General features: G+C 43.7%; 1 protein-coding gene across 10 annotated transcripts; it reads right to left on the bottom strand.

Annotated features, from left to right (window-relative positions):
* Positions 1-83: 83 nt before the first annotated feature.
* Positions 84-23,965, bottom strand: EIF4EBP2 (eukaryotic translation initiation factor 4E binding protein 2). Of its 10 annotated transcripts, none has more exons than XR_009536189.1 (5): positions 23,754-23,965; positions 8,413-8,598; positions 3,867-6,846; positions 2,626-3,422; positions 84-2,530 (listed from the first exon to the last, which is right to left on the bottom strand). XR_009536189.1 is itself a non-coding variant. In XM_060126847.1 (4 exons), exons 1-3 carry the CDS (start codon positions 23,896-23,898, stop codon positions 6,815-6,817), a joined length of 363 nt encoding a protein of 120 aa, XP_059982830.1. In that variant the 5' UTR covers positions 23,899-23,965; the 3' UTR covers positions 84-430; positions 6,772-6,814. The 10 variants fall into 10 exon arrangements, 1 of the variants encoding a protein (XP_059982830.1); XR_009536191.1 differs by having other exon boundaries at positions 84-430; XR_009536190.1 differs by having other exon boundaries at positions 84-430; positions 3,136-3,422.
* Between the last annotated feature and the right edge of the window lie 490 nt (positions 23,966-24,455).

Below are 24,455 nucleotides of genomic sequence, written 5' to 3'. Positions count from 1 at the left end.
GTCCACAGGATTCTTGAAAGGACAGGATTCTTGCTCTCAATACTAATATGTGAGCCTCACTGTATTAATAATAGCAAGGAATGTGATGCTCACGCAGCAGAGTCTAGTTTATTTTCAGACATCAGATATGATGGATTTCTAACAAGTGCTCCTGAGAGGCAGAGGCAGCCCTCGTCAGGAAGGCTGTTGTCTGGGCTTCCTCCAGGCTGGTACCTAAAGAAGGGCCTTCTTGGGTGCATCCAGCCCCAGCATGTACGTGTTCACCTCCAAGCTCCTTAGGGAAGGGACACATCACCTCCTGGCACATACAGGGCCAGATGGACAAAGTGCTCCGTAAATGTTGAGAGGAACTGACACATGAAGTGGCCAACTGCCTTTGCCCATCTTCCTCACCAGGCAAGATGCCCAAAATGTGTCAACAGGATTTCACCTGAAATTTAAAAAAAAAAAAAATTAAAAACACCAAGGTGATACTCAAGATCTTTATTGATTCAAGTGTAACAGCAACCGTTGGTGAGAATTTAACTTTCCCCCTAATTTCCAAACACTTGCTGGTTTGGAAGGACAGTTAGAAAAACAAGAAACAAAAACCTGATCACAGAGTCACACAGGACTGCCTCAGGACTGCGTGGTGCTCTCTGTTCTCCATCCATGACAGTGAAATGGACAGGCCGGGTAAGGGGATACCCACATTAAGGGAGACGAAGGGAAGACCAAGGAAAGTACTGGCAGTCTCTGTTTTTCCATTCAGAATGGATGGAACTGGGCCACTGGTGGCACGACGACAGGGAAGAACATTTTTTTAAAATATATATAAAACATTTTAAAGATGCTTAAAATGGACATCCGAAAAATGTGAGTGTCCTCTGGGCTCTCCAAGACACCCTCTTTAAGGTTCGCCCCTGGGTAGCAGAGGGTCTCCTCACCCAGGTGGCAAGAGATGGGCTCCATCTCCAGGCGAAGGAAAGGCACTGGCTCACAGTCCTCAGTGATTGGAACACACACCAGGAGCAGGATGCCTCACCACACAGCTTGCCCCTCATCTCTCGTGTTACTCCCCCACTCTCCTGGTTTCAAGTAAAAATGACCCTTGGCCTGGGCTTGGGTTTTTTGTTTTGTTTTAAAGATCAAGATGGAGACGAAGGGGGTACATTGGGGCAAGAACGGATATTCTGTGCTAGATTCATGCAATCTCAGGTGTTCAGGAATTTGGGGTTTAAGCACCGGCAAGAGCTCCCTTTGGAAATTTCAACGTGGCCAAATGATTATCAAGCACTGCAGCATCTCTCTGCCAGCCTCCCACTCTTAGAAAGGTGGCAGAGAGAGAGTTTAAATACCCCAGGAATGTGTTTCATCTCAGTACTATTTCCCATTGGGGATCCAGACAGTATGGTCTGCCAGGGCTGCAGGCAGAGGAAGCAAAGAGAAACCACAGATCATCTGAACAGGGACTTGAAATACTTCTCCTAAATCTAAGCTTTGCCAAAAGGTGTCAACTTCCAGGACCAGCCCAGAGAAAGAAATGTAAATTACAGAGGGTGGGAAAGGTGACAGTAATGACTGTATCAACCATCCTTAGTCTTCAATCAGACATGTCCGTGAGCAAGCCTCAGGGAAACGCCAATACTCAACTGGAAAAACATAACTAGAACAGGAAACGCCCCTGGGGTATAAGCATTCTAAAGAATTGTGACCCGACTGCCTCAAGATGTGATGTCATCTTTTATCAAAAGCTGGGAGAGAGGTAAAGCGGTGGGGATAGTAATGGGTGGTAACTATGCCCCCTTTCAAAGTCCAGACAGAAATTGCCCTCCCAAGGAAACAACGCTTCTTTTTTGTTTTTTTTGACAACGCTTCTTTAAAACAAATACTACCCCCTCCTAGATATCATGGGCAGCTAAGAGATTGGGTTTCGCAGATTAATAAATAGCTCCCCTTATCATGTAGTCCAGAAACATGATAAGGGGAAGTTTTGACCCAGAGAGAAAAGCACCGGGCCTCCCTTCTGGAGGGGAACGTAAAGGGCTGAGGGCCCAGGCTTCAAGCAGCCAAGATACATGATACCCCTAAGGTCTGACAGACCCAGAGAGCTGGTAACCCAAACAGCAAAAATAGAAGACCACCTATTTTGACTCCACCTCAAAATCAGACGGAAAAAAATTCACTTGAAGGTGCTTTGAAGATGAGTTCGTTAATTCTGGAAGAAGTACCTTTTTCTTTTTTTTTTTTTTATAGCTGCCTCAGCAGCAATGCTTTTTTATTCAAGCATACTCTAAAGCAAGCAGGGCTATAGATAAAATGCTGGGAAGAGTTGGAGCATAAATCCAAACAAGAATTTGCATCCTTAAGATGTCTGAAATCTCTAAAAACTTGGCACAGGTGCCAGAAACACATAGCAGACATTCACTAAACACGTGTTGAACTGACAAGCTTCATCTAAGTTTTTCTTCAGGGTGTAGACAGCACTGGTTCTCTTTAAGAACCCGTTTCCATCAGGAAGCCCAGGATGAGGTGGGCACGCAGAGTTAACCTGCAGTGGATTTAAAGAACAATAAAGCACAGACAGACATTTCTAATTCCCAGATGTTCCCTACTTATTGAGAAGTGGCTTCTTGAGTGACAGACCTGGCTCAAGTCTGCTTCAGCTGGTGTAGTTTGTGACAGCAGGTGCCAAGCATCAACTCTGGTGGGGACCTGGCTTCCGGATGCTCTCAGCTATGTCACCCTGAATCAGAACGGTTAGCTTTCCTCAGCCCAGTAACCCAAAATGTAATTCAAGTTTGCTCCCTTTGCTTAACAGCCCTGACTCCAATTAAGTCCATTTGAGTGGCTCAAATAGAAGGATCCAATTCCCTTTGTCAATTCCTGGCTAAAGGAGATACCGAGCAAGCAGTATTGAGTCTTAGATACCAAGCCAAGGACTTACAAAGAAGCAACCTTGGGCTGCTGGCAGTATACGCCAGGCAAATGTATAGATACATTCTCCTGGGAATTGCCATTTCTTGCCTCCCCTCTTAAAACTGGCAGTAGCCATGGGGAGAGAATCCGTTTTTCATCTGTTTGTCGATGCACATCTTAAGAGAACTGTTTTCAGTAACAACACGTCTCTCAGTATATCATCTACTTTAAACCTACCCCCTCTTGTTGACCTGGTTTCATTCTCTATTGGGGGCGAGGTGGTTTTAAAGTACACCCAAAATTCTTTGATACCGCTCCATGCAGTAGGTGGGGTGTAACTCCCCTCCCCTTGAGTGTAGGCTGGCTTAGTGGCTTGCTTCTAAGGAACGGAATAGGAAGGCGTGATGACGTGTGCTTTCGGAGACTGTCATAAAAGGCACTGCAGATTCCTCCTTGCCCTCTTTCTCTGGGATCACTTGCTCAGGGGGAGCCAGCTGCCATGCTGTGAGGACACTCATGCTGCCCTAAAAAGAGATCCACACAGAAAGACACTGAGGCATTTTGCCAACAGCCACAAAGAAAGCTCAGAAGTGGATTCTCAAGCCCCAGGTGACTGCAGACCCCACTAACATCTTGACTGCAACTTCCTATGACCCTGTGCCAGACCCATCATGTGAAGCTGCTTCCCAGGTCCCAACCACAGAAACTGACAGATAATGTTTGCTCTTTTAAGATGTTAAGTTTTGGGGTAATGTGTTAAACAGCAATAGATAACTAACGCAGATGGAGGGACAAAACTCTTGGCTTGGAAGCTAGAAGCCAGCTTCTCTACACTGTGGTCTTGAGAACACAATAGCTATTTCAACAGAATATGAGGAAGTGGTGAACTTAATGCACCACACTACGAAGGAGGTAGAATCATGACAATGCATGTCTCCTGCTGGAATTTGGACAAGGTCATTTCTCACCGACATGGATTGTCCCCAGAAGTACAGAAACATGGTTTTCTCCTAAGAAGAAAAGTACAAATAATCAATAAGATTTTAAGAACCGCCTAAATCAAATGCTACCCTAAGGGGGTTCCCTTTCCAGGAAAAAGCCCAGAGAGATTATTCATTTAGGGCTTCAACTGTGAGATTCCTTCCAAACATACAGGAGTAAACCACCTACTGGATTCTGGCTTGCCCTGAAAATGATTCTATGAGGCATGGCACAAAGGTGTCATCTGTTGGAAGTTCATCTATTGCCTTGTGAAATTATCTTTGAAATGCCGATTTATGGAGGCCAAAGTATCTCTAGTAGCAGTGGCCTCCAGGAAGGAATTGCACCAAGCAGTATGGAGGTTGTTACAGAGATGGCTAAAGGATTGGGAAGCTGCTATATTATACAGCTGACACTCCCAAGAAGTACTAGAAATATGGCCTCTGATTAGGGGGCCACATGCAGCAATTCCTCAAGAGAGCAAACAAGGGGAACATGGCATCTTAAGACTACTCAAGCTGGCATGTTTTAAATTCACTCCCCGTCTCTCAGCGAGGAAGCCGAGTTTTCATGTGCAGCAGTAAAGAGCAAACAAGGGCACGTGCTTCTGCTGACAGCCCGACTACTCGCTGTGGTGGAGTCAGATTCCAGAGGATGCCCAGGCCGGGCCCTGAGGAGGATGAAAGCGTCACTCCCAAAGAATCAAGCTCCCAGGGGACAATGAGGTCCTGAGCAAGCTTCTCATGCAAATTACCAATGCACCTTAAGTTGTTCCAAGAGTATGTAAAGTGAAATTTGGAGTTTAATTAAAATCAAAACAGAGATACATTAAAAAGCAAACAAAAAATACTTTTCCATTCATCAATTTTTGAGACTGAAAGCATCTCCAAAACTGGAGATCCAGCTTATTCCTGAGAGACATCAACCATCACAAAAGGTTTCACTTTTTGAACTCTTCACATTTTGTAGCAGAAAACAGAACAAAGTTCCTCAGACACCCTTCCTTCTTTCTGTCTAAAATGTATTCGCAAACAGGGTCTCTTCATAGTTCAAAAGAAAAACAGCTTTCTATCTTAGCCAACTGGCCTGTTACTCTCACCCTGGGATCTGATCTCTTAATAAGAGGGTTCAGGGCACCAAATCCAACCAGAAATTCCCAGGACACCAGTGGCTATTTTACTTGTCTTTCTATGAGGAGAGTCACTCTCCCAGGATTACTGGGCCAGTCAATAGTCAGGACAACGGGATGGGGAATGAAGCAGCAAAGGGTAAGGGAAAAGAATGAGGTTCCATGAACAACCCAGGGAAGGCAGAAGGGTCCAGTTTCACAATCCACCCACTTACAAACTCCAAACATGCACACCCAAAACTAGAGCGAGAAGGAAAGAGCTCGTAAGGGACGAGGGAAGACGAGGGATGGTGACGTGGAACAGCAGACTCGCCTACGGACAATCCTCACCCTCCTAACACTGGAAGGTGTGTAATTAAAAAGTTGCTGTTCAAAATTGTACTGAAAACATATCTAAAAATAGGTCTGTACTCATCTTAAAAATAAAAGGTCACTCCTCAGTTAAGAGGAGTGACAGATATTATCAGATACCGACACTTGAGGTATCCCGGATGTACATTTGAAAAATGGCCTGGCAGAGATAAGGGAGGGAAGGAAGGAAGGAGGGAGGGAGGGAGTGAAAGACGGGGAAATTCAGAGTACCATGGGAAAGATAGAAAAGCGGAAGGAACGCATTTTTAAGCCCATGCTTATCTATCTCAGCAGCCAAACAAAGCAGGTCCACAGAGGAAAGAAGTTCAGCTCTTTTCTAAGAGCATTTCTGAAAGTCAACTTCAAACTCAAAAATCACAGACAACAGGTAGCACAATGCTCACTGGACTGAAAAACAAAGACTACTGAGCCTGGGTACTCAAACAGTTCAATGTCTTCCGAGGTCATTCCTGGGTATCATCCTGCAGAGGACTATTGGGTTGGCCAAAGAGTTCGTTCTGGTTTTTCTGTAACATCTTATGGAAAAACCAGAACGAACTTTTTGGTCAACCCAATACATCGGGCCTTATCCAAAGAGCCTCCGGGACCTGCTCTGGGAGCAGGAGAAATCACGTGGATAGCTCAGAGTACAAAAGGATTGCAAGCAACAAGATGCAAGCAGGAAGGGGTGGGAGAAGGGGAGGAAAAAGAACAACTGGTGACCAAAGACCCCCTTCTGATGTAGAGTTAAGAAATGTTTGCACAATTGTGATAAGTAAACGAATGGGAAGATGAACTATAATAAGACAGAAGACATTCCTCCCAGAGGAAGGAGGGGAAGTGGACCTCAAAACAGTGCCCCAGGGTAATGCTACCAGAGATGTACAAACAGCGTTCTGTCCCCAAGGACAAACACCTCAAGGTAAAAGAGAAAGCAGCTCTCTTCCTGTTTACTATTTCCACCCAAGGGTTTTCAAGACCCCAAACTCAGACTTTTGCAGCACTGAAACATGAGCAAGACAGGGAGGAGAGACAGAGGGTAAGAACAGGAATGATGCTGAACCTATCAAACCTCCATATCACTTCCCCAGACTTCCCAGCCAGCCAATTATTGGTAGGTTGATATTTGATTTGGGATTTAAAAAAAATGGGGGGAAGGGGGAACCAGAGGTTAACTGTTTTCCTCTGTGGGCTGCTTAGTTCTACAGAAATATGTGAAGGGCCTTCAATCTAACTGTCTAACTGGGAAGGGGAACAGGAAATAGGGAGAAGAAATAGTCAGATGCAGCTCATCTTTGCATCCTTTGGCACCCGGAGAAGGAGCAGGGGAGCAGGAGACTGCAGCAGGGATTGCTGGTACTGCCTCTTCTGTCTCTGCATTGTTGATCCTATTGGCCAAATCAGGTACACACATGTCTCAGTGTTGCCGCTTTTCTTCTGATCCTCGCAGGACAGTCAGATGTCCATCTCAAACTGAGCATCATCTCCTGGTTAGAATGAAGAACAGGAAAAGTTAAGCATGAAGAGGTAAAGAAAAACAGTTTTAACTATAATTCCCTTTGCACAAAGGTCAAAAAGGAATTCAAACTGTCCCATTCCCTGCAGCCTTGAAACAACTATTCTGCTTTGCTTTGGCTAGTCTTTTTAATCTGGGGGAAAAACAAGAATGGCAGTCAAATCACCCACAGGGAGGAGCAATTGGGGGAAAGGATACAAGTGAAAACTTTCTGAGTGTCCCTTTGTCCAGAGGTTGACCGAACGGGAGCTCCTGGGGAGCACCTGGCCACCTATCAAGTCAGCACATTCTTCTGGAGGCTCTGAACTTTGGCCTTGCTCTGAATCGACACTTTGTCCATTAAAAACTCATTTGGAATTTGAGGAGGCAGAATGCTGGCTTGTGTAAAAGGGTCATGGAGTGCAATCCAAGGTGTACTTCAGGAGCTGGCCATTTCCACAGACACAGAGAGGACTCATTAATAAACATGTGTGTGTGTGAGTATGGGGGAGTATTTACTGAAATATTATAGGCAGTCCTGGAAAACAGGGTGAAAAACCATACTGCTTTTCCCTACACCAGGGGTCCCCAACCCCCCAGCCACGGACTGGTACTGTGGGCAAGTGAGCGAAGCTTCATCTCTATTTACAGCCGCTCCCCATTGCTCGCATTACCGCCTGAGCTCTGCCTCCTGTCAGATCAGCTGCAGCATTAGATTCTCACAGGAGTGTGAACCCTACTGTGAACTGCGCATGCGAGGGATCTAGGTTGCGCGCTCCTTATGAGAATCGAATGCCTGAAGATCTGAGGTGGAGCTGAGGCAGTGATGCTAGCTCTGGGGAGCGGCTGCAAATACAGATTATCATTAGCAGAGAGGTCTGAATGCACAGAGACCATAATAAATCAACTGCTTGCAGACACATATCAAAACCCTATCAGTGAGCGGCAAGTGAAAACAAGCTCAGGGCTCCCACTGATTCTGCATTATGATTGAGTTGTGTAATTATTTCATTACATATTACAGTGTAATAATAATAGAAATAAAGCGCACAATAAATGTAATGCACTTGAATCATCCCAAAACCATCCCCCCAGTCCATGGAAAAATCGTCTTCCACAAAACTGGTCCCTGGTGCCAAAAAGGTTGGGGACCACTGCCCTACACCACAAAAATGACGTTCTTCTTGTAAGAAGCAAGGTCTGTTTCTTGAGGGTGATGGAAATGGGAGCTATTAAATTGTTTTGTTTCTCTGTGTGTGTGTTACCCTTAGTCCAACAAAGCCCAGGTTCAAGGATTCCTCTTTGGGATTTACCATTCCCTGATTTTGGATTCTTCCTCACCCCCCGACCCCCACCTAGATTAGATCTGGTTATGGTTTAGAACTCAGGGTTTTCAGAACAATTCAATAAGCCTTGGTGAGGGGAGTGCGGGGAACCTTAGAGACATATGACTGAATATTAGTTATAAGCGAAGCATCAACATTTTTTCAACCCACAGCAGACTGACATTCGAATCCCAGGGCTACCCTCTTGGTCCCTAATACCAGCATTCTCTTACCAACTGCATGCTTCCTGTCATGATTGTTCAAGTTGTTCAAATTGTTTACTTCTATTTTGGAGTCTTCAATTAAGGTGCCGGGGCTGGTGACTCCTGGGATATTGGGCAGATGGCAGGGCGGGGTCTGAGCCATGGGAGAGTTGCGACGATCCAACAGAAACTTTCGATCATAAATGATTCGAGTTCCTGGAAAACAGGGTTTAAAGAAGACAGAAGTTTTGTATCCTGTTTCAAATACAATTTTAGGACAAGGAAAGTAGAAATTTACCTTCACTTTCCTTGCTTTGAAAAATAAGAACTTAGTAACAATTCAAAAACGCAGGACTTCCCTGGTGGCGCACTGGTTAAGAATCTGCCTGCCAATGCAGGGGACACAGGTTCGATCCCAGGTCCAGGAAGATCCCACATGCCGCGGAGCAACTAAGCCTGTGCACCACAACTACTGAGCCTGCGCTCTAGAGCCTGCGAGCCACAACTGCTGAGCCTATGTGCTGCAACTACTGAAGCCCGCTTACTCTAGGACCCATGTGCCGCAGCTACTGAGCCCACGTGCCACTACTGAAGCCCGCACACCTAGAGCCCGTGCTCTGCAACGAAAAGCCACTGCAAATGAGAAGCGCACGCACCACAATGAAGAGTAGCCCCTGCTCGCCACAACTAGATAAAGCCCGCATGCAGCAACGAAGACCCAATGCAGCCAAAGAAAACAAACAAACAAAAAGGTAGCTAAAATTATGAGAAATGAATCATTCTGGAAAGCAGAAAACTTAGTTCAATTTTCGAAAAATGAATAATTTGAACTATTTTGGATGGAAATTTTTCTAATACAGATTTTAAAACTTTTTACCACCTTAAACTGAAAACCAACCCTTTCTTGATGAATCCGGTTGATTATTATGAAACTCATTTATTATACTATGTTGTGACGTGGAAATCTCAGGGCCTATTCAGTTGGTGCTCTGTATTTTCCTTATACTGAATAGGATTCAGATAGCCAGGCTGTGCTTATGGCCCTCCCCACCATGGTTTCCTTGTCTCCTCCCTCACTGTTTGGCTAAGAACCATCTTTTGTCCATGTCTTAGTTTGGTTGCCCTAACCAAATGCCACATTTTGGGTGTGTTACACAGAAATGTATTTCCTTACAGTTCTTTCTCATTGTGTCCTGCCACGGGGACGGGGGAGAGGGGAGCAAGCTCTCTGGTGTCTCTTTTGGGACACTAATCCTATTGTGAGAGCCCCACCCTCAGGACTTCATCTAAACCTAATTACCTCCCAAGGCCCTATCTCTAAGTATCATCACACTGTGGGGGTCAGTGCTTCAATATATGAATGGGGGGGAGCACAATTCAGTCTACAGTACACCCTTTACACCCATTCTAACTTGATACATCTAATCTGTTGGGTTTGGAAACTGGTGATCTGCTTATTTTAACACTATGTAAAATACGAGCAAGTAGGCTGGGAAGGCGCCTGATGGTTTTCCAATGAACAAAGGGAAGGAGCTTTAGTGGATGGATTTTGTTGTGTCACCTCCACTTTTGTCCATGGCTAGGTTTCAGAAGGGTGAGATTTCACCGTGAGATGTTCTCACTAATATTCACGTTGCAAGTCGGAACAAGATTATTCTCACTTCTGTAGTACACTAAGCTTGGAAACTGAGGTGAGGTGGTGAAAAAAAAGCACAGGATAAAAGCAAGCTTTCTATTTCTAAATTATATATTAACAACAACATAAACATTAAAGAATTATAATTGAACCAAGTAGGAAATAAGTAGTAGAAATTATACCTAAATGTGTCAGATATAAGAGAAACTTTGAAGAATTCCTGTGACTTTGCAGGGGCAATAAAATACATTTTTTAACTTCTTTGGGATATAATTCATGTACAATTCATTCAAAGTGTATAATTCAATAGTTTTTAGTATATTCATAGAATTGTGCAATCATCACCACAATTTTTTTTTTTTTTTTTTTGGCTGTGCCATGAGGCTTTCAGGATCTTAGTTCCCCGACCAGGAATTGAACCTGGGCCACAGCAGTGAAAGCGCCGGGTCCTAACCACTGGACCCCCAGGGAATTCCCACCACAAACTATTTTAGAACACTGTCATCATCCCCAAGATAACCCATATACATTTAGCAGTCCCTCCCCACGTTTTGCCAACCTCTCCAGCCTAGGCAACCACTGATCTGTTTTCTGTCTCTATAGATTTGCCTATTCTAGACATTTCATAAAATACAATCAAGCAATATGTGTCCGTTTATGACTGCTTCTTTCACTTGCAGGTTTTTAAGATTCATTCACGTTTAGCATTTATCAGTACAGTTGACCCTTGAACAATGCAAGTTTGAACTGTTTTTCAACAGGAAGTATTGCAGTACTATATGGTCAGTGTTGGTTGAATCCATGGAGGAAGAGAGCCAACTACAGGTTACACTTGGATTAACCCCCACGTTGTTCAAGGATCAACTCTACTTAATTTCTTTGCATTGCCAAATAATATTCCATTGTATGTATAAATCACATTTTATCAATTAACCAGTTGATGGACATCTGGGTTGTTTCCACTTTGAATAATGCTGCTATAAACATTCACGTAGGGAGTTCCCTGGTGGCGCAGCGGTTAAGAATCCGCCTGCCAATGCAGGGGACACGGGTTCGAGCCTTGGTCGGGGAAGACCCCACACGCCGTGGAGCAATTAAGCCCGTGCGCCACAACTACTGAGCCACGCACGTAGAGCCCGTGCTCCACAACGAGAAGCCACCGCAATGAGAAGCCCGTGCACCGCAACGAAGAGTAGCCCCCGCTCGATGCAACTAGAGAAAGCCCGCGCGCAGCAATGAAGACCCAATGCAGCCAAAACTTAATTAATTAAAAAAAAAAATCAATTGGCCGTAATTGTGAGGGTTTATTTCTGGACTTCCACTGATCTATGTGTATCCTTATGGCAGTAATACACGGTCTTGATTTGTAACAACTTCTGAAATCAGGAAGTGTGAGTCTTCTAACTTTTTCTTTTTCAAGATTGCTTGGGCTATTTTAGGTCTCTTAAAGATCCATATATGAATTTTAGAGTCAGCCTGTCAACTTCGGCAAAGAAGCCAGCTGGGATTTTGATGGGGATTGTGCTGAATATACAGATAAATTTGGGGAGTAGTGCCATCTTAACAATATTAAATCTTCTGATTCATGAACATGGATTGTCTATTTATATAGGTCTTCTTTCTTTCAACAATGTTATCTAGTTTCCACAGTATATGTTTTGTGCTTTTTTTGTTAAATTTATACCTATGTATTTTATCATTTTTTATGCTATTTTAAATGGAATTATTTTATTTCATTTTTGGATTATTTATCGAAAGTATACAGAAACACAATTGGTTTTTGTATACTAATCTTGTTTCTTTCAGCCTTACTAAACTCACTTGTTTTAATAGTTTAGTGGATTTTTAAGATACATTTGGTTTCAAATGCACACAAAATAAACAATTCAGAAGAGAAGACACCCTGAAGAACTAGGATCTTAACTGATGCTGTTAATGTTCTTAAATATGGCCGGGGAAAATATGGGTACAAAACCACGGTATTTTAAGTGTTTGAATTTTAGATCACTGCAAGCTGAAAAAATTAACTGTAGCAGATACAGAGCAAAAAAAAGGGAATTAACATGTGACTAAGCATTCCGTGGTGTAACTGAAAAGCATTTGACATTCAAAAAACCAAAACTATTAAAAGAAAAACATTAAGACCTGACTATGAATAAAATGCCAGGGGAAAAAACCCTTTATATTTCCTTTTTTAGATATTGTGTTTACTGTGAAATTATATGAATTCCAAGACAATTAAAAACCTAATATTCAGGGTCTCTTATACATGTGCATAGACACATTTTTTGAAGCAAGAACGTCCAATAATTCAAATTTCAACTGCCGGCCACATTTATGTCAGCCCAATTCAACATCAACCAATGCATCCACAACTAACTAGAGAAAAGTTAACCATAAATTCCTAAAGAAGGTTAAAAAAATCCATAGCTTGCATATAACGCAATATTAAAATGGAGCATGATTTTAATAAATTGATGGAGTGTTAAAAAAAAGAATCTATTTGACATTGACAGTGGAAACTTTTTCTGTCCAGTGAGTGTTCCATTCCCTTTTCTATGAAAATCATCATACTCCTTGGTTTTATATTGAAAAGTTACAAAATTCATAGTATCGTATATGCTATTTATTGACTTTCAATGTTTACAATCAAACCATAATAAAAGTGAATTATCATAGTTAAGGAACAGTATGTAAATATTACAGACCTTGATATTGTAAAAAATAATGGAAAGGCAGACCTACCAGGGAAGTAGAGGCAGGACAGGTAGATAGTATAATCTCATATGGTGGAGAGTTAAAACTATCAGATTGAAACACAAGAGGTTTAACTATAGTATTTACAGTTTTAAAGGTAACTACCCAGAAGAACCCAAAACAATAAAACAATCTACAAAAATTGGTAAATGGAGAGAGGAGGGAAAATGAGAGGATAGAAAGTAATGAAAGTGTCCTATATGCCTCATTTTCATAATAGGGAGTCAACAGTATCATCCAATGTTAAGAAATCAAGAAACTGTGGTATACGTATATTATTTACAGTAACAGTGGTGTAACCAATAAAATCACTATAAACAAGAAACTTTAAAAGCAGTAGTCTCTTAGCATTTCTGCATTTTATGTGCTTCTGTTCAATTTTTCTTTTTCTGTTTTGTTTTTAACACTTGTATATATTACTTTAGTCTTCATGTTTGGATTTCAAAACAAATAGGAATCTTTAGATCTAGGTTAACATTAGATATCTATAAACATTCTTCATCCCTTGGTGACCACTTTTTCGGATAAATCTAATACCCTGACCCAGCATTTTCTAAATGCTGACATTCCTAGGAAAACATGAGAGTAAAACTGAGTCCCTTTGATGGAGAACAGAGAGGAGGAAAAAAAAGGCTCTATCTTTTGATCTAAAAACTAGTGATTTTCAAATGGCAGGGAACAAGAGGGTGAATGAAGAAGGCCCAAAATTATGCTTGTGAAGATGGTTAGTAAACAAACAAGGTCATTCAAGCCTAAGGGCCTCTTTCAAGACCAAGTATCTTAGTTTAAATGATAATTAATGCATATATTAAGCTATATACACCCAAGAAACTGTATAACCTGAAATAAAACCACCTAGACAAAGTCCACTGTAACATGGTTAACTGACAGGGTAGTAGTTACTATACTTTTGCAGGGTCCTGACCATAAAACTGTTTAACTAAGGCTGCTTCCGGAATTAGAATTAAGCATCCACTCATGCAAATAGACACTTCAGAAAAAGAAACAATAAGTAACTTGCCCAAATTGAATAGCTTGAATAGCTGGTGACAAAACCCTCCAAGAAGGCTGAGATGAACCTACACCCTCCTAACAATATCCTAGGCAAGAAGGGAGAGTGTAGGGTCAAATAGGGCTTCCCGCAGGGGACTTTAGCCATCAAAGAGGAAAATCTCAGAAAAGCGTTAGTGGTCTTCCCGCTTACAAGCCTTAGGCCAGAACTGGGTCAGATGCCCGCCAGCCCAGACACTGGGGAAGCCACAGAGTAGTCAGGGTGCATCTTCTGGGACTTGGCACACTACCACTTTAAAAAAATGAGGGAATGTGGGGTAGCATGGAAAAAGAGTGAACGGCTGTTGGGCTGGAAACTCAATAGAGTCAGTCACGTCACGTCTGTATTTAATATTTACCTAAATTTAAATTCTCATCTTCCACAGTAGGAAACTGTTAATATCTAAAACTGAGAAATAGCATTAAATCATGTTATTCAGAAATCCAGAGGTAAACGCTAGAAGAAATGGCTGAAAGAGTTTAAAATGGTTTCTCTGGGGAGTGGAACTGGAGATGAGATGGGGCATGAGAATGTTGCTTTTTGTTATTAGCCTAATACTATATATGACTTTTAAACTTTACTTTCATGGTTACAAAAAATAAATGTAAAAGAAAAATAAAAGGGTGATTGCATGAATACTGAAGGCATTTTGCTAAGTCAAACAAGTCAGTCACAAAAGACAAATATTTTACGACCCCACGAATATGAGGGACCTGGACTAGTCAAATTCATAGAGACAGAACATAGAACGATGGTTGCCAGTGGCTGGAGGTGGGCAGGTAATGGGGAGTTATTGTTTAATGGGTATGAAGTTTCAGTTTGGGAAGATGAAAGAAGTCCTAGAGATGGATGGTCGTGATGGTTGCGCAAAAATGTGAATGTACTTAATCATGGAACGGTACCTTAAAAATGGTTAAAATGGTCAATTTTATGTTATGTATATTTTCCAATAAGAAATATATATGATTTCAGACTTCTAGCCTCCAGAAATGTAACAGAATAAATTTGTTGTTTAAAGAACCCCCCACCACCAAATTTTTTTTTAAGACCAAGAGAGAGTGTTAAAAAAAAAAGCAAACCCCATTATAAGGTATCAGGGGAAAAAAATGACTCAAAAATAATTTGCAAATATACATACATACATAACAGACTGACACTAAAGCCATGAGGAAGAAGGTATCCTTCAAATCTAGAAATGAAAACAACATCAACAACAAAACACTTGGCAAGTAACCTCAGTATTCCATTAGAAATTCCTGACATTCTCCATCTATGCCTCATGTAAGGGCCCACCAAGAGATCAGAAACAGATACAAGATGAACAAGCAGCAAGTGTTTCCAATACACTCAGAAAGGTAGTCTGCCGCTTTCCCTCTTTCCTACCAAGCCCCTGTCTCCCCCAATAATAAGGGAAAATAAGAAGTGAAAATACAGAAAGGACTTACAAATACAGTGGTTTTCTTTGCTTTTTATTATTCCAGCTTAAGAGGGTGATTAACAAGGCCTGTGTTTGATTGACTGTGTTAGAGAACATTCTTCAATGAACTACAGTTTTAAACATCTGTTCTTCATGGAGGCTCTGGATGAAAGGACAGACTCCTAAAAGCTCTATGCCAGATAACCCAGAGGAGGCTAAAAGCTGCCTAACCCAGTATCCTCCAGGGAAGTTGATGGTGGCCAAACCACATTTACTGTGTACAACCAGCAAATCCCTAAAATGCTAATAAAACCGTGAGAGGGACAATTTTTACATCAAAAAAAGGCACAATTGGAGCCAGAATATATTATAACTTAGTATGGCTAAATAATTATGGCAAACAGAAGACTTCCAAGGTTTGTGAAAAGCCAATCCTTATGGTCCTTTGATTAACTCCAATAAAGATTAACTCCAATAAAGATTTCCAAGATATTAATGTCAAAGGATGGCTCCCTGCCCAATCACGTAGGACACTGCCATAGCAGAACACAAACCTAGGCTGAAAGGGAAGTTGATAATGACCATCTTCCTATGCAGAAGGTCCAGCGCTTAGAAGAGGCTTTAGACAGCATCTGGCAGAAGCCTGTCATTTTACAGATGGAGAAACCAGCATCCAAAGAAAGATCACACAGTGACACAGGAGCCAGGAGACCGACACAAATAAGCAAGGTACTCTAAGCAAGTCGGGCTCTCTTGAGTCTTGGTTGCAAAATGATCTGAAACAAATGACCTTTTTAGTTAGTACCAGGTCCAAAGTGGTATACAAACCACAAACTAATCTCAAATAAATGCCGACTGATTTTAAGTCTATCAAAATGAAGTACATCAAATATGTCCACGTCTGTTTGGGCTTGAACATTCATCTTGAAATAAATTTTCTCAAGAAATGCCTGGCTCTGATTCCAGGAAAATGCTGGTTGGATCTGCCAGACTGTTGACTGCATCCTGGATCAATTCTTTGGATTAGATTTCACAGATGTTGTGGTTCAGCCTCTGTAATGCTAATAATTAATGAAGGTTCGCTCACTGCTTTGGTATGAGGAAAGCACTCAGATTCAAGCCTGGCTTTCATTCCCACTTCTTGTTTTCCTCCCAAGTTCACTCCTCTTGGGCACTTAAAAAATAAAAATAAAAACAATGCATATATACATATCAATGTCTTCTACTTTTACTCATAGTGAGGAACTCATCAATAAAGTTCATAAGAGGCAAAGAAGCCTACTGGAGATCACTGGTCTAGGTCACTTTTTTTCAGTGCTGCTTCTTCATAATGGTTCTAGGAACTTATCAGACTTATCAGAGACTGGTTTCATTTCAATGTAAAAGCAGCCCGGCTCTAACATAAACATTCTCTGGTAATGAGATGAGCACCTTTCTCAAGCTCAAAGGATTAATTATGACATCTTAAAATGAACCACAAGCCTCTCAAACTTTCTGATAGGTACCTCTTAGAACCTAGAGAGCAATGGTCTATCTTCACCAGTGCTCACTTCTGCTATAAACAGCAGGCCATTTCTAAAAAAATTAAAATTGAATGAGGTATTACACTGATACTAAAACCAGACAAAGATACCACAAGAAAAATACAGACTAATATCCCTTATGAATATAGATGCAAAAATTCTCAACCATTAGCAAACTGAATTCAGCAACATAGATAAAAAGGATTATATTCCATGACCAAATGGCACTTATCCCATGAATGCAAGGCTGGTTCAACATCTAAAAATAATTAACATAATACATCATACCAATAGAATAAAAAACAAAAATCACATGATCATCCCAATAGATGCAACATACACACACACACACACACACACACACACACACACGCATTTGACAAAACCCAACACCCTTTCATAATAAAAACATTCAACAGACTAGGAATAAAAGGGAACCTCCTGAATCTGATAAAGAGCATCTACGAAAATCCACAGCTACCATCTTACCTAACGATGAAAGACTGGAGGTTTTCCCCTAATATTGAGAACAAGTCAAGGGAATCTGTTGTCACTCTCTTGCCATTTTTGCTCAACACTGTACTAAAGGTTCCAGTTCTCGCCAGGGCAATTAGGCAAGAAAAACAAAACAAAATGGGGCACCTAGATTGGTAAGAAAGAAGTAAAACTATCTCTATGCACAGGCAACTGTGATCTTGTATATAGATAATCCCAAGGAATCTATAAGAATTGAATTGTATTTTCCAGTTAATTGATCCTTGCTTGTTAAGGATTTTACTTTTAAAAACTACTCGATGAAATGAACACCTTCAGTTTGTCAGGGCATTTGTCCTAAGGATCTGAAAGATCATTTATTCAGATATAAACACTCATAAATTTCTGAGCTTCTGGCTTCAAACTGTAGCCTGAGTATCAGGTGAAGAGGTCCTTTAAAAACGAGCCACACATCAGATAGATAGCTGCTGGGTGTTATAACACAGGTTTTAAGGGATCTTTGCAAAACAAAGTTCTGTGATAAACAAATTTGAAAATGGTAGCCTAGGCCTTACCTATTCAATAAGTTGAATGACAGCAAGTTTCAACTGACTTTTGTTTTATTATAAATAGATAAGCAAAAATCTTTTTTTTAAAAAAAACTTGTTTATTTATTTTTGGCTGCATTGTGTCTTCATTGCTGCGCAAGGGCTTTCTCTAGCTGCAGCGAGCAGGGGCTACTCTTCGTCACAGTATGCGGGCTTCTCATTGTGGTGGCTTCTCTTGTTGCGGAGCACGGGCTCTAGGCACGTGGGCTCAGTAGTTGTGGCTCATGGGCTCTAGAGCACAGGTTCAGTAGTTGTGGCGCATGGGCTTAGCTGCTCCGCAGCATGTGGGATCTTCCTGGATCAGGGCTCGAACCCATGTCTCCTGCAATGGCAGGCGGATTCTTAACCACTGCGCCACCTGGGAAGTCCCGCACATTAATCTGTTCATCGAAACACTTGGGAGCCAAGAAAAAGATCTATCCTTCACCAACAAACTACTGTCCTGCTCAGGCTCTCTTCCTCTCCAACCAGATGAACTAGCTTTCCCACATTAACTTTACCTTGTCTGATCTGCAAATCTTTTTTTTTTCTCATCACAGCCTTTACTTTACTGCTGATTGGCAGTGAAGCATCTCCTACAACGTTATTTACTACTGTAGCTATTTGAGTTCCAAAAATTATTTTGGCTGATTCCATATAAAAATAAAAAATCTTACATTCCTTAGTCATTAGTTATGACATGTCCACACACCAAAATATTTTTTTGTCCATACAAATCCATGAAGCCTGAATATTATTCAAGACAATATCGAAAAATTGAAAGGACTTGACCTGCAAATCTTTACACTGTCTCCAAATCATGCAAGACCCCTCCCATAAAATCATCTTTAAGACTCCAGTCCTCACAAGGTCTTTGCACCAGGGAACAACCCTGGTAGTGCCAATTTACAGACTCATCACGTTCCACCCTTCCCGGTTCACACACAGGCCTCCGGAGAGCGGAAGGGAGTTGTGCACTATCAGCCTGGACGAGCTCTGTCTTCCCTCGTCAGGCTGTGACTGACGTGGAGCAGGCAGAGGCACTCCCCTCCACACATCACGCTGCTATATGCCTTGCGGCTGAGGGCTGCTGCCTTCCCAGGCTCAGAATTCAGTCCCTCATCAGCAAACATGCACCCAACACAAAACTGAGCTACATCTTCTAGTACATGCTTTGGCAGCTGACGAATATGAGACTACAGCCAAATCTGCTCTGGAATGACAACACATGTTAATTTTTGTTACTCTGAGATAAGTAAATGCCATCTTCCTCTAACACAAGGCAAAGTGACTGGACAACTTTCAACATGTTTTTCACACACTTCTCACATGTAATCATGAAGTCCTTTGGTTAATAACTGAAACGAGAGAGCCAAATAAGTACTCTTGCTGGTTCAGAAGTTTTGGCCTAGAATAAACTCAGCCCAAGGTCATTGAATTAGAAATTTTATAACAGTGAGAAACTGGCCTTCCTTCCCCATATCTACACAGAGCTCTATTCATTTCTCCCAAGAAAGGAATCAGATTAACACTCAGGACTCCCCCCAAATACTCTTACTTTATTATGGCTCACTCCAAGTGGATTCTTTTCCCTTCTTCCTGTCTTCTCCTTTATCCCCAGACCCTTCCAATGGCCTTCAGTGAACCAATCAATCACAGCAACTCTCCAGCTGGCAGAGAGGAAGCACAGAGTATGAACAAGATTTCAGACCATCATAGTTAGTTCCCCTCTGGTGCTCTTGTTATGGCAACAGCATACTTTTCCACAGCTGATGAGGATGTTATGCAGGAAAAGAAAGGCAAAAAGAAAGGCTCAAAGAGGTCTCTGTGTTTCTGCTCACTCCCCAGAGCACAACCCTCCCACAGGGAGACAGTTCAGAACTTAAAAAAAATAAGATAACAAAAAGAATCGCATTAGCTAGCATTCCAGAGGTAGAAGAGTCTTTTTAAATGTTTGTAAACCTCCTTTCCTAGGAAAATACACATCTTAAGACAAGAGAGGAAAAAACTGTACTAGGTATCAGGACACTAAATTTGCGACTACCCACTGACATTAATTAGCTGTATGACACTAACAAGTTACTTAATTTCTCTCAGTTACAGAATGAAAGCATTAGGTTCCTTCTTAATGTCACAAAAGTGAAGGAGACTTCAGTAACTTTACCTTTCATTGAGGCCAGAAGCAGCTTCTCAAAGTTAGAAACGAACGTCATTCATCCCCATTCCTCCACAGGCAGATAAAACAAAACAAAATAAAATCCAAGGGCATTTTGAATTTACTCAAAAATTTTACTCTTCCTTAATAATGAGAAAATGTACACTTCTAAAAATATGAGAAATACAGCAAGTATGTTTTCACCCAACTCTCATTTTCCAAACCACAGGAATGCAATTTTGAGAAACCTTTTCAAGGGTAAGCTGTATCCTCTGTGGGGAGAGATGGTAAGTTCACTGTGCTGTGAATGTCCTTGCCCAGTCTGATCATTTAGGGCATTCAGCACATCAACTGTTATCCTGGAATGCTCTGACATGTGTATGACACTCCAGAAAGTTTCCAGAAGTTTGAGACAGAAAACTCTAATCCCCTTCCTTCCTACTAAATAGATTTTTCAATACAAGCCTTCTATCGCTTTTCTAAATGTTTTCAAGTCTGAAATATATAAGTTAGCACTTGACTCTTTAAAAGTTTTTGTTTTAGAACTAAAAAGCTTTTCCACCCCTAACCCCCACCAAGATTTTAAGACCATTCAGAGCAAAGACTGCATTTCCTACTTTTGTCTGTAGTCCCCTTTTCTGCAAAGCACTTCGCTAGACCCACAAAACTCACTTAAGGTACCTAACCGGATTAATTCAGGTGCCTAGAGGTGACCAAATAACAACCCTGGTTCAGGGAAGGAAAATTACATGAGAGGAGAGAGGGAAATGTAACAAAAGAGATGAACAAACCATCAGAAAATTGGAAATTTTCCAAAGCGGGGGGAAAACTAAATCAGTAAGTACTGAACATCTAGGCAGCACTGAGTTAATTGCTATAAAATAGTGATAAATCCAATCACAACAGTGCTATATCTTATAAACACATTATGTAAGTCTTTGTGTTAAAAATTTAAAGATGACAATGTGCTCTACCAATAAATATTGGCTCAATATAAGAGATGAGCTAAGATGACAAGTATTTAAAACAGAAATTAAAAACTGTAGAAACTGGGACTTCCCTGGTGGCGCAGTGGTTAAGAATCCGCCTGCCGATGCAGGGGACACGGGTTCGTGCCCTGGTCCAGGAAGATTCCACATGCCGCGGAGCGGCTAGGCCCGTGAGCCATGGCTGCCAAGCCTGCTCGTCCAGAGCCTGTGCTCCGCAACGGGAGAGGCCGCAACAGTGAGAGGCCCGTGTACCGCAAAAAAAAGAATCCGCCTGTCAATGCAGGGTACACGGGCTCAAGCCCTGATCCAGGAAGACCCCACATGCTGCGGAGCAACTAAGCCCGTGCGCCACAACTACTGAGTCTGTGCTCTAGAGCCCGCACGCCACAACTACTGAAGCCCGTGTGCCTAGAGCCTGTGCTCCGCAGCAAGAGAAGCCACCGCAATGAGAAGCCCGTGCACCACAACGAAGAGTAGCCCCTGCTCACCGCAACTAGAGAAGCCTTCCCGCAGCAGCAAAGACCCAACACAGCCAATAAATATATTAATTTAAAAAAAGAAGTGTAGAATCTGGAGACAGGGTCAGTGATATTTGAGAAAGAAGTAGTGTCTATGTACACAGAGAGGAAGGATAAATGAATCAGTATTTCTGGCAGAATCTTTCCAAGCACTGTAGGAACTAATCCAGACTATGAGACAGGCTTCTATCTTTTTTGTGTGTGTGTGGTACGCGGGCCTCTCACTGTTGTGGCCTCTCCCGTTGCAGAGCACAGGCTCCGGACGCACAGGCTCAGCGGCCCTGGCTCACGGGCCCAGCCGCTCCGCGGCATGTGGGATCTTCCCGGACCCAGGCACGAACCCATGTCCCCTGCATGGGCAGGCGGACTCTCAACCACTTTGCCACCAGGGAAGCCCCAGGTTTCTATCTTTAAAGTACGCCTAAAGACTATGCCCTTACTTTAAAAGCACTGTAGCTTGGCTGTCTGAAATATGCCAAAAAGGGTGTCCCTGTGGCTCTTCCTTCAGGGGAATAATGATTAATATACAGCTAAAAGTTTAGTTCCTTCCTCAAAGAAATAATATCTGAGTGCAGTTGCTACTATGACATAAGTTCTGAACTGCTGGAAGCACAGGCATTACGGAATTCACAAAGAATTCTGGAAGAAGTTATAAATCTCTTTCCATCACCTTGGAAAACAGTATCCATTTCTTAAAAGCTGTCAGTTCAAGTTCAAGACAACCCTATCTGGAGCAGATTCTGATCTGCCAAAATCTTTCACGATTAAAAGGCCAGAAGATTTCAGCATGTTCAGGGTCTGGCCTTGAACAGATCAGGTCAGGAGGGAGGTTTCTCCAATGAGGTAAGCCACCTCACTAGAAACTCCACTCCTCTGCAAAGTTATAACGTCCTTAAGCCCAGTTCTCCACACTTATTGATGAACTTCTCCTGCCTGGGTCATTTAAAAGTCTTCCAAGGCAGCCACCCCACCCCTAGCGTGGCCTGGCTGGATTCCTCTGTAGAGCTCTCTCCTAGATTTTTATCCCCTGTTGGCAACGTCTTCTTACTCTACCGCCTTGCTATTGTGCAACCGATTAAAGGATCGCCCAGGCCTAACTGCAGGGGATTGGTTGTAGTACAACTGGTGAGCCCAGCCCACAAGAACGAAGCTAGCAATCTTGCAGACTGCAGGGGCTGCCAGCAAAGTCCCAACCCTCTAGCCAGAGGCCGTCACCAAAAGGCAAAGTTACGAAGTTAAAAATGAAGCACCATTCCCTTCATAATGTCCTTCAAGATCGCAGTTCAGTCTCCTCCCTCTGGAGAAAAGCCCAGTGAGGGGAAAGACAACCTTTGAGCTCCCTTTTCCCGTGACCAATTAATTCAACGCTCTTCACCTCTACTCCAGTGTTCTTCCTTGTAAACAGTTTCTGGTCGTACTTTGAAAAGCAGTGTTCAGAAACCCCGCTCTGCATTGCCCCTTCCCCAGGATCAAGCAAGCCCCCCAGCAAGGGTGCCCTGCTTGACAACTCCCTCTTCGATCTACCTCCAAAGGCGGCGCCGCCAAAACTCTACCCTCAAGGCTGCCAGCGCTCTACCCTCAACACTATTACTTGAGCACTATTTTATCACTCCTCCTCCAGCCTGGGGACTCCCCCCACCCGCGGGGCCTGGTCCAGCAAAGTAAACAATGCTGTCAAAGCAGGATAACACTGGGCGAGGCTTCCAAACTCCGCATTCCAGCCTTCTCCTGGTGTTCTAAAAGCAGCTAAACAAGTCATCGCAGCGTCCCAGGAGCGACTTACTCTCCCCAACTTCCTTTCTACAAAGGCCCGGGAGACGGCTCCAAAATCAAGCGTCAATGTGCACAACTACACAATATGTAAGAGGCAGAGGTAATGCGGAGTGAGTGCAGGGCCAAATGTAGACGAATTTGCCCCGGAGCAGGAGGAGAGGGGGCAGAAAACTGGGCAGAGTGCGTAAACCTGCCACGAGGCGGGAACAAGGGCTTTTTTTCGCTACAGGAGAGCCACTTCCCAGGGTGGGCACGCACTGAATCGAGCTGCAGGCGAGAGAGAACGCGAAGTTAAGGTTCCCGAAAGCTGTCTCACGGGGGCTTTGGTGGGGCTGCGGCGGAGCCGGGGTGGCCGGAGCGGCCAGCGTGGACACGCCCTGAGTTAAAGGATCGTGGCGGGAAACTCAGGGGACACCGCGGAGGCTGGCGCGGACGCGCTCGGGAGCCGGCTCCAGGCTCGGGTGAGGGCCGCGCGGGCGGCCGGCGCTCACCTCCCGGCGTGGTGGAGAAGAGCGTCCCCCCGGGCGTGGTGCAATAGTCATGAGGTAGCTGCGCGGCGTCGCTGATGGGCACGGTGCGGGTGGGGATGGCGCGGCTCTGGCTGGGCTGGTGGCCGTTGCCGGCGGACGAGGACATGGCTCTGGACGCGGGCTCTCGGGCTTTGTCCGGCGGGTGGGCAGGCGGGCGGGCGGGCGGCGGCGGCGGCTGGGGGCCCGGGCTGCTTCGGCTGCTCCGGCGGGCGGAAGGGCGGGCGGGGCTCGGCGCGCTCCGCTCGCTCCTTGCTCGCTTCCTCTCGTTCCCTTGTCCCGCTCCGCTCCCGCCGCCGCCCTCTCAGCCGCCGCCGCCGCCGCCGCCCGTTCCTCCGGCCTCCGCCAGCAGCCTCAGCAGCAGCAGCAGCAGCAGCAGCAGCAGCAGCAGCAGCAGCGGCAGCAGCGGCAGCAGCGGCGACGACGACGACGACCGGAAGCGGGCGAAGGCGGGAGCCAGAGAGAGCTCGGGGTAGCTGGTCGGCCGGATGTGACGTTACGAGGGGCGGGTGCTGTGCGACGAGGCGGGGCTGCTGATGGGCCGGGGCTTAAGCCCTGAGGGATGGGCGCGAGTCGGGCAGAACCTACGCCAAGTGTTTGTCAGCAGCGCGTCGGTGGGCACGGAAAACTTGCGTGTTTTTTGTTTGTTTTTTGCGGTACGCGGGC

The sequence above is a fragment of the Lagenorhynchus albirostris genome, chromosome 16 (genome assembly GCF_949774975.1).
Source record: "Lagenorhynchus albirostris chromosome 16, mLagAlb1.1, whole genome shotgun sequence".
Lineage (NCBI taxonomy): Eukaryota > Metazoa > Chordata > Mammalia > Artiodactyla > Delphinidae > Lagenorhynchus > Lagenorhynchus albirostris.
The sequence above is the reverse complement of the archived record's forward strand: the minus strand, read 5'-3'. Positions and strand labels throughout refer to the sequence as shown.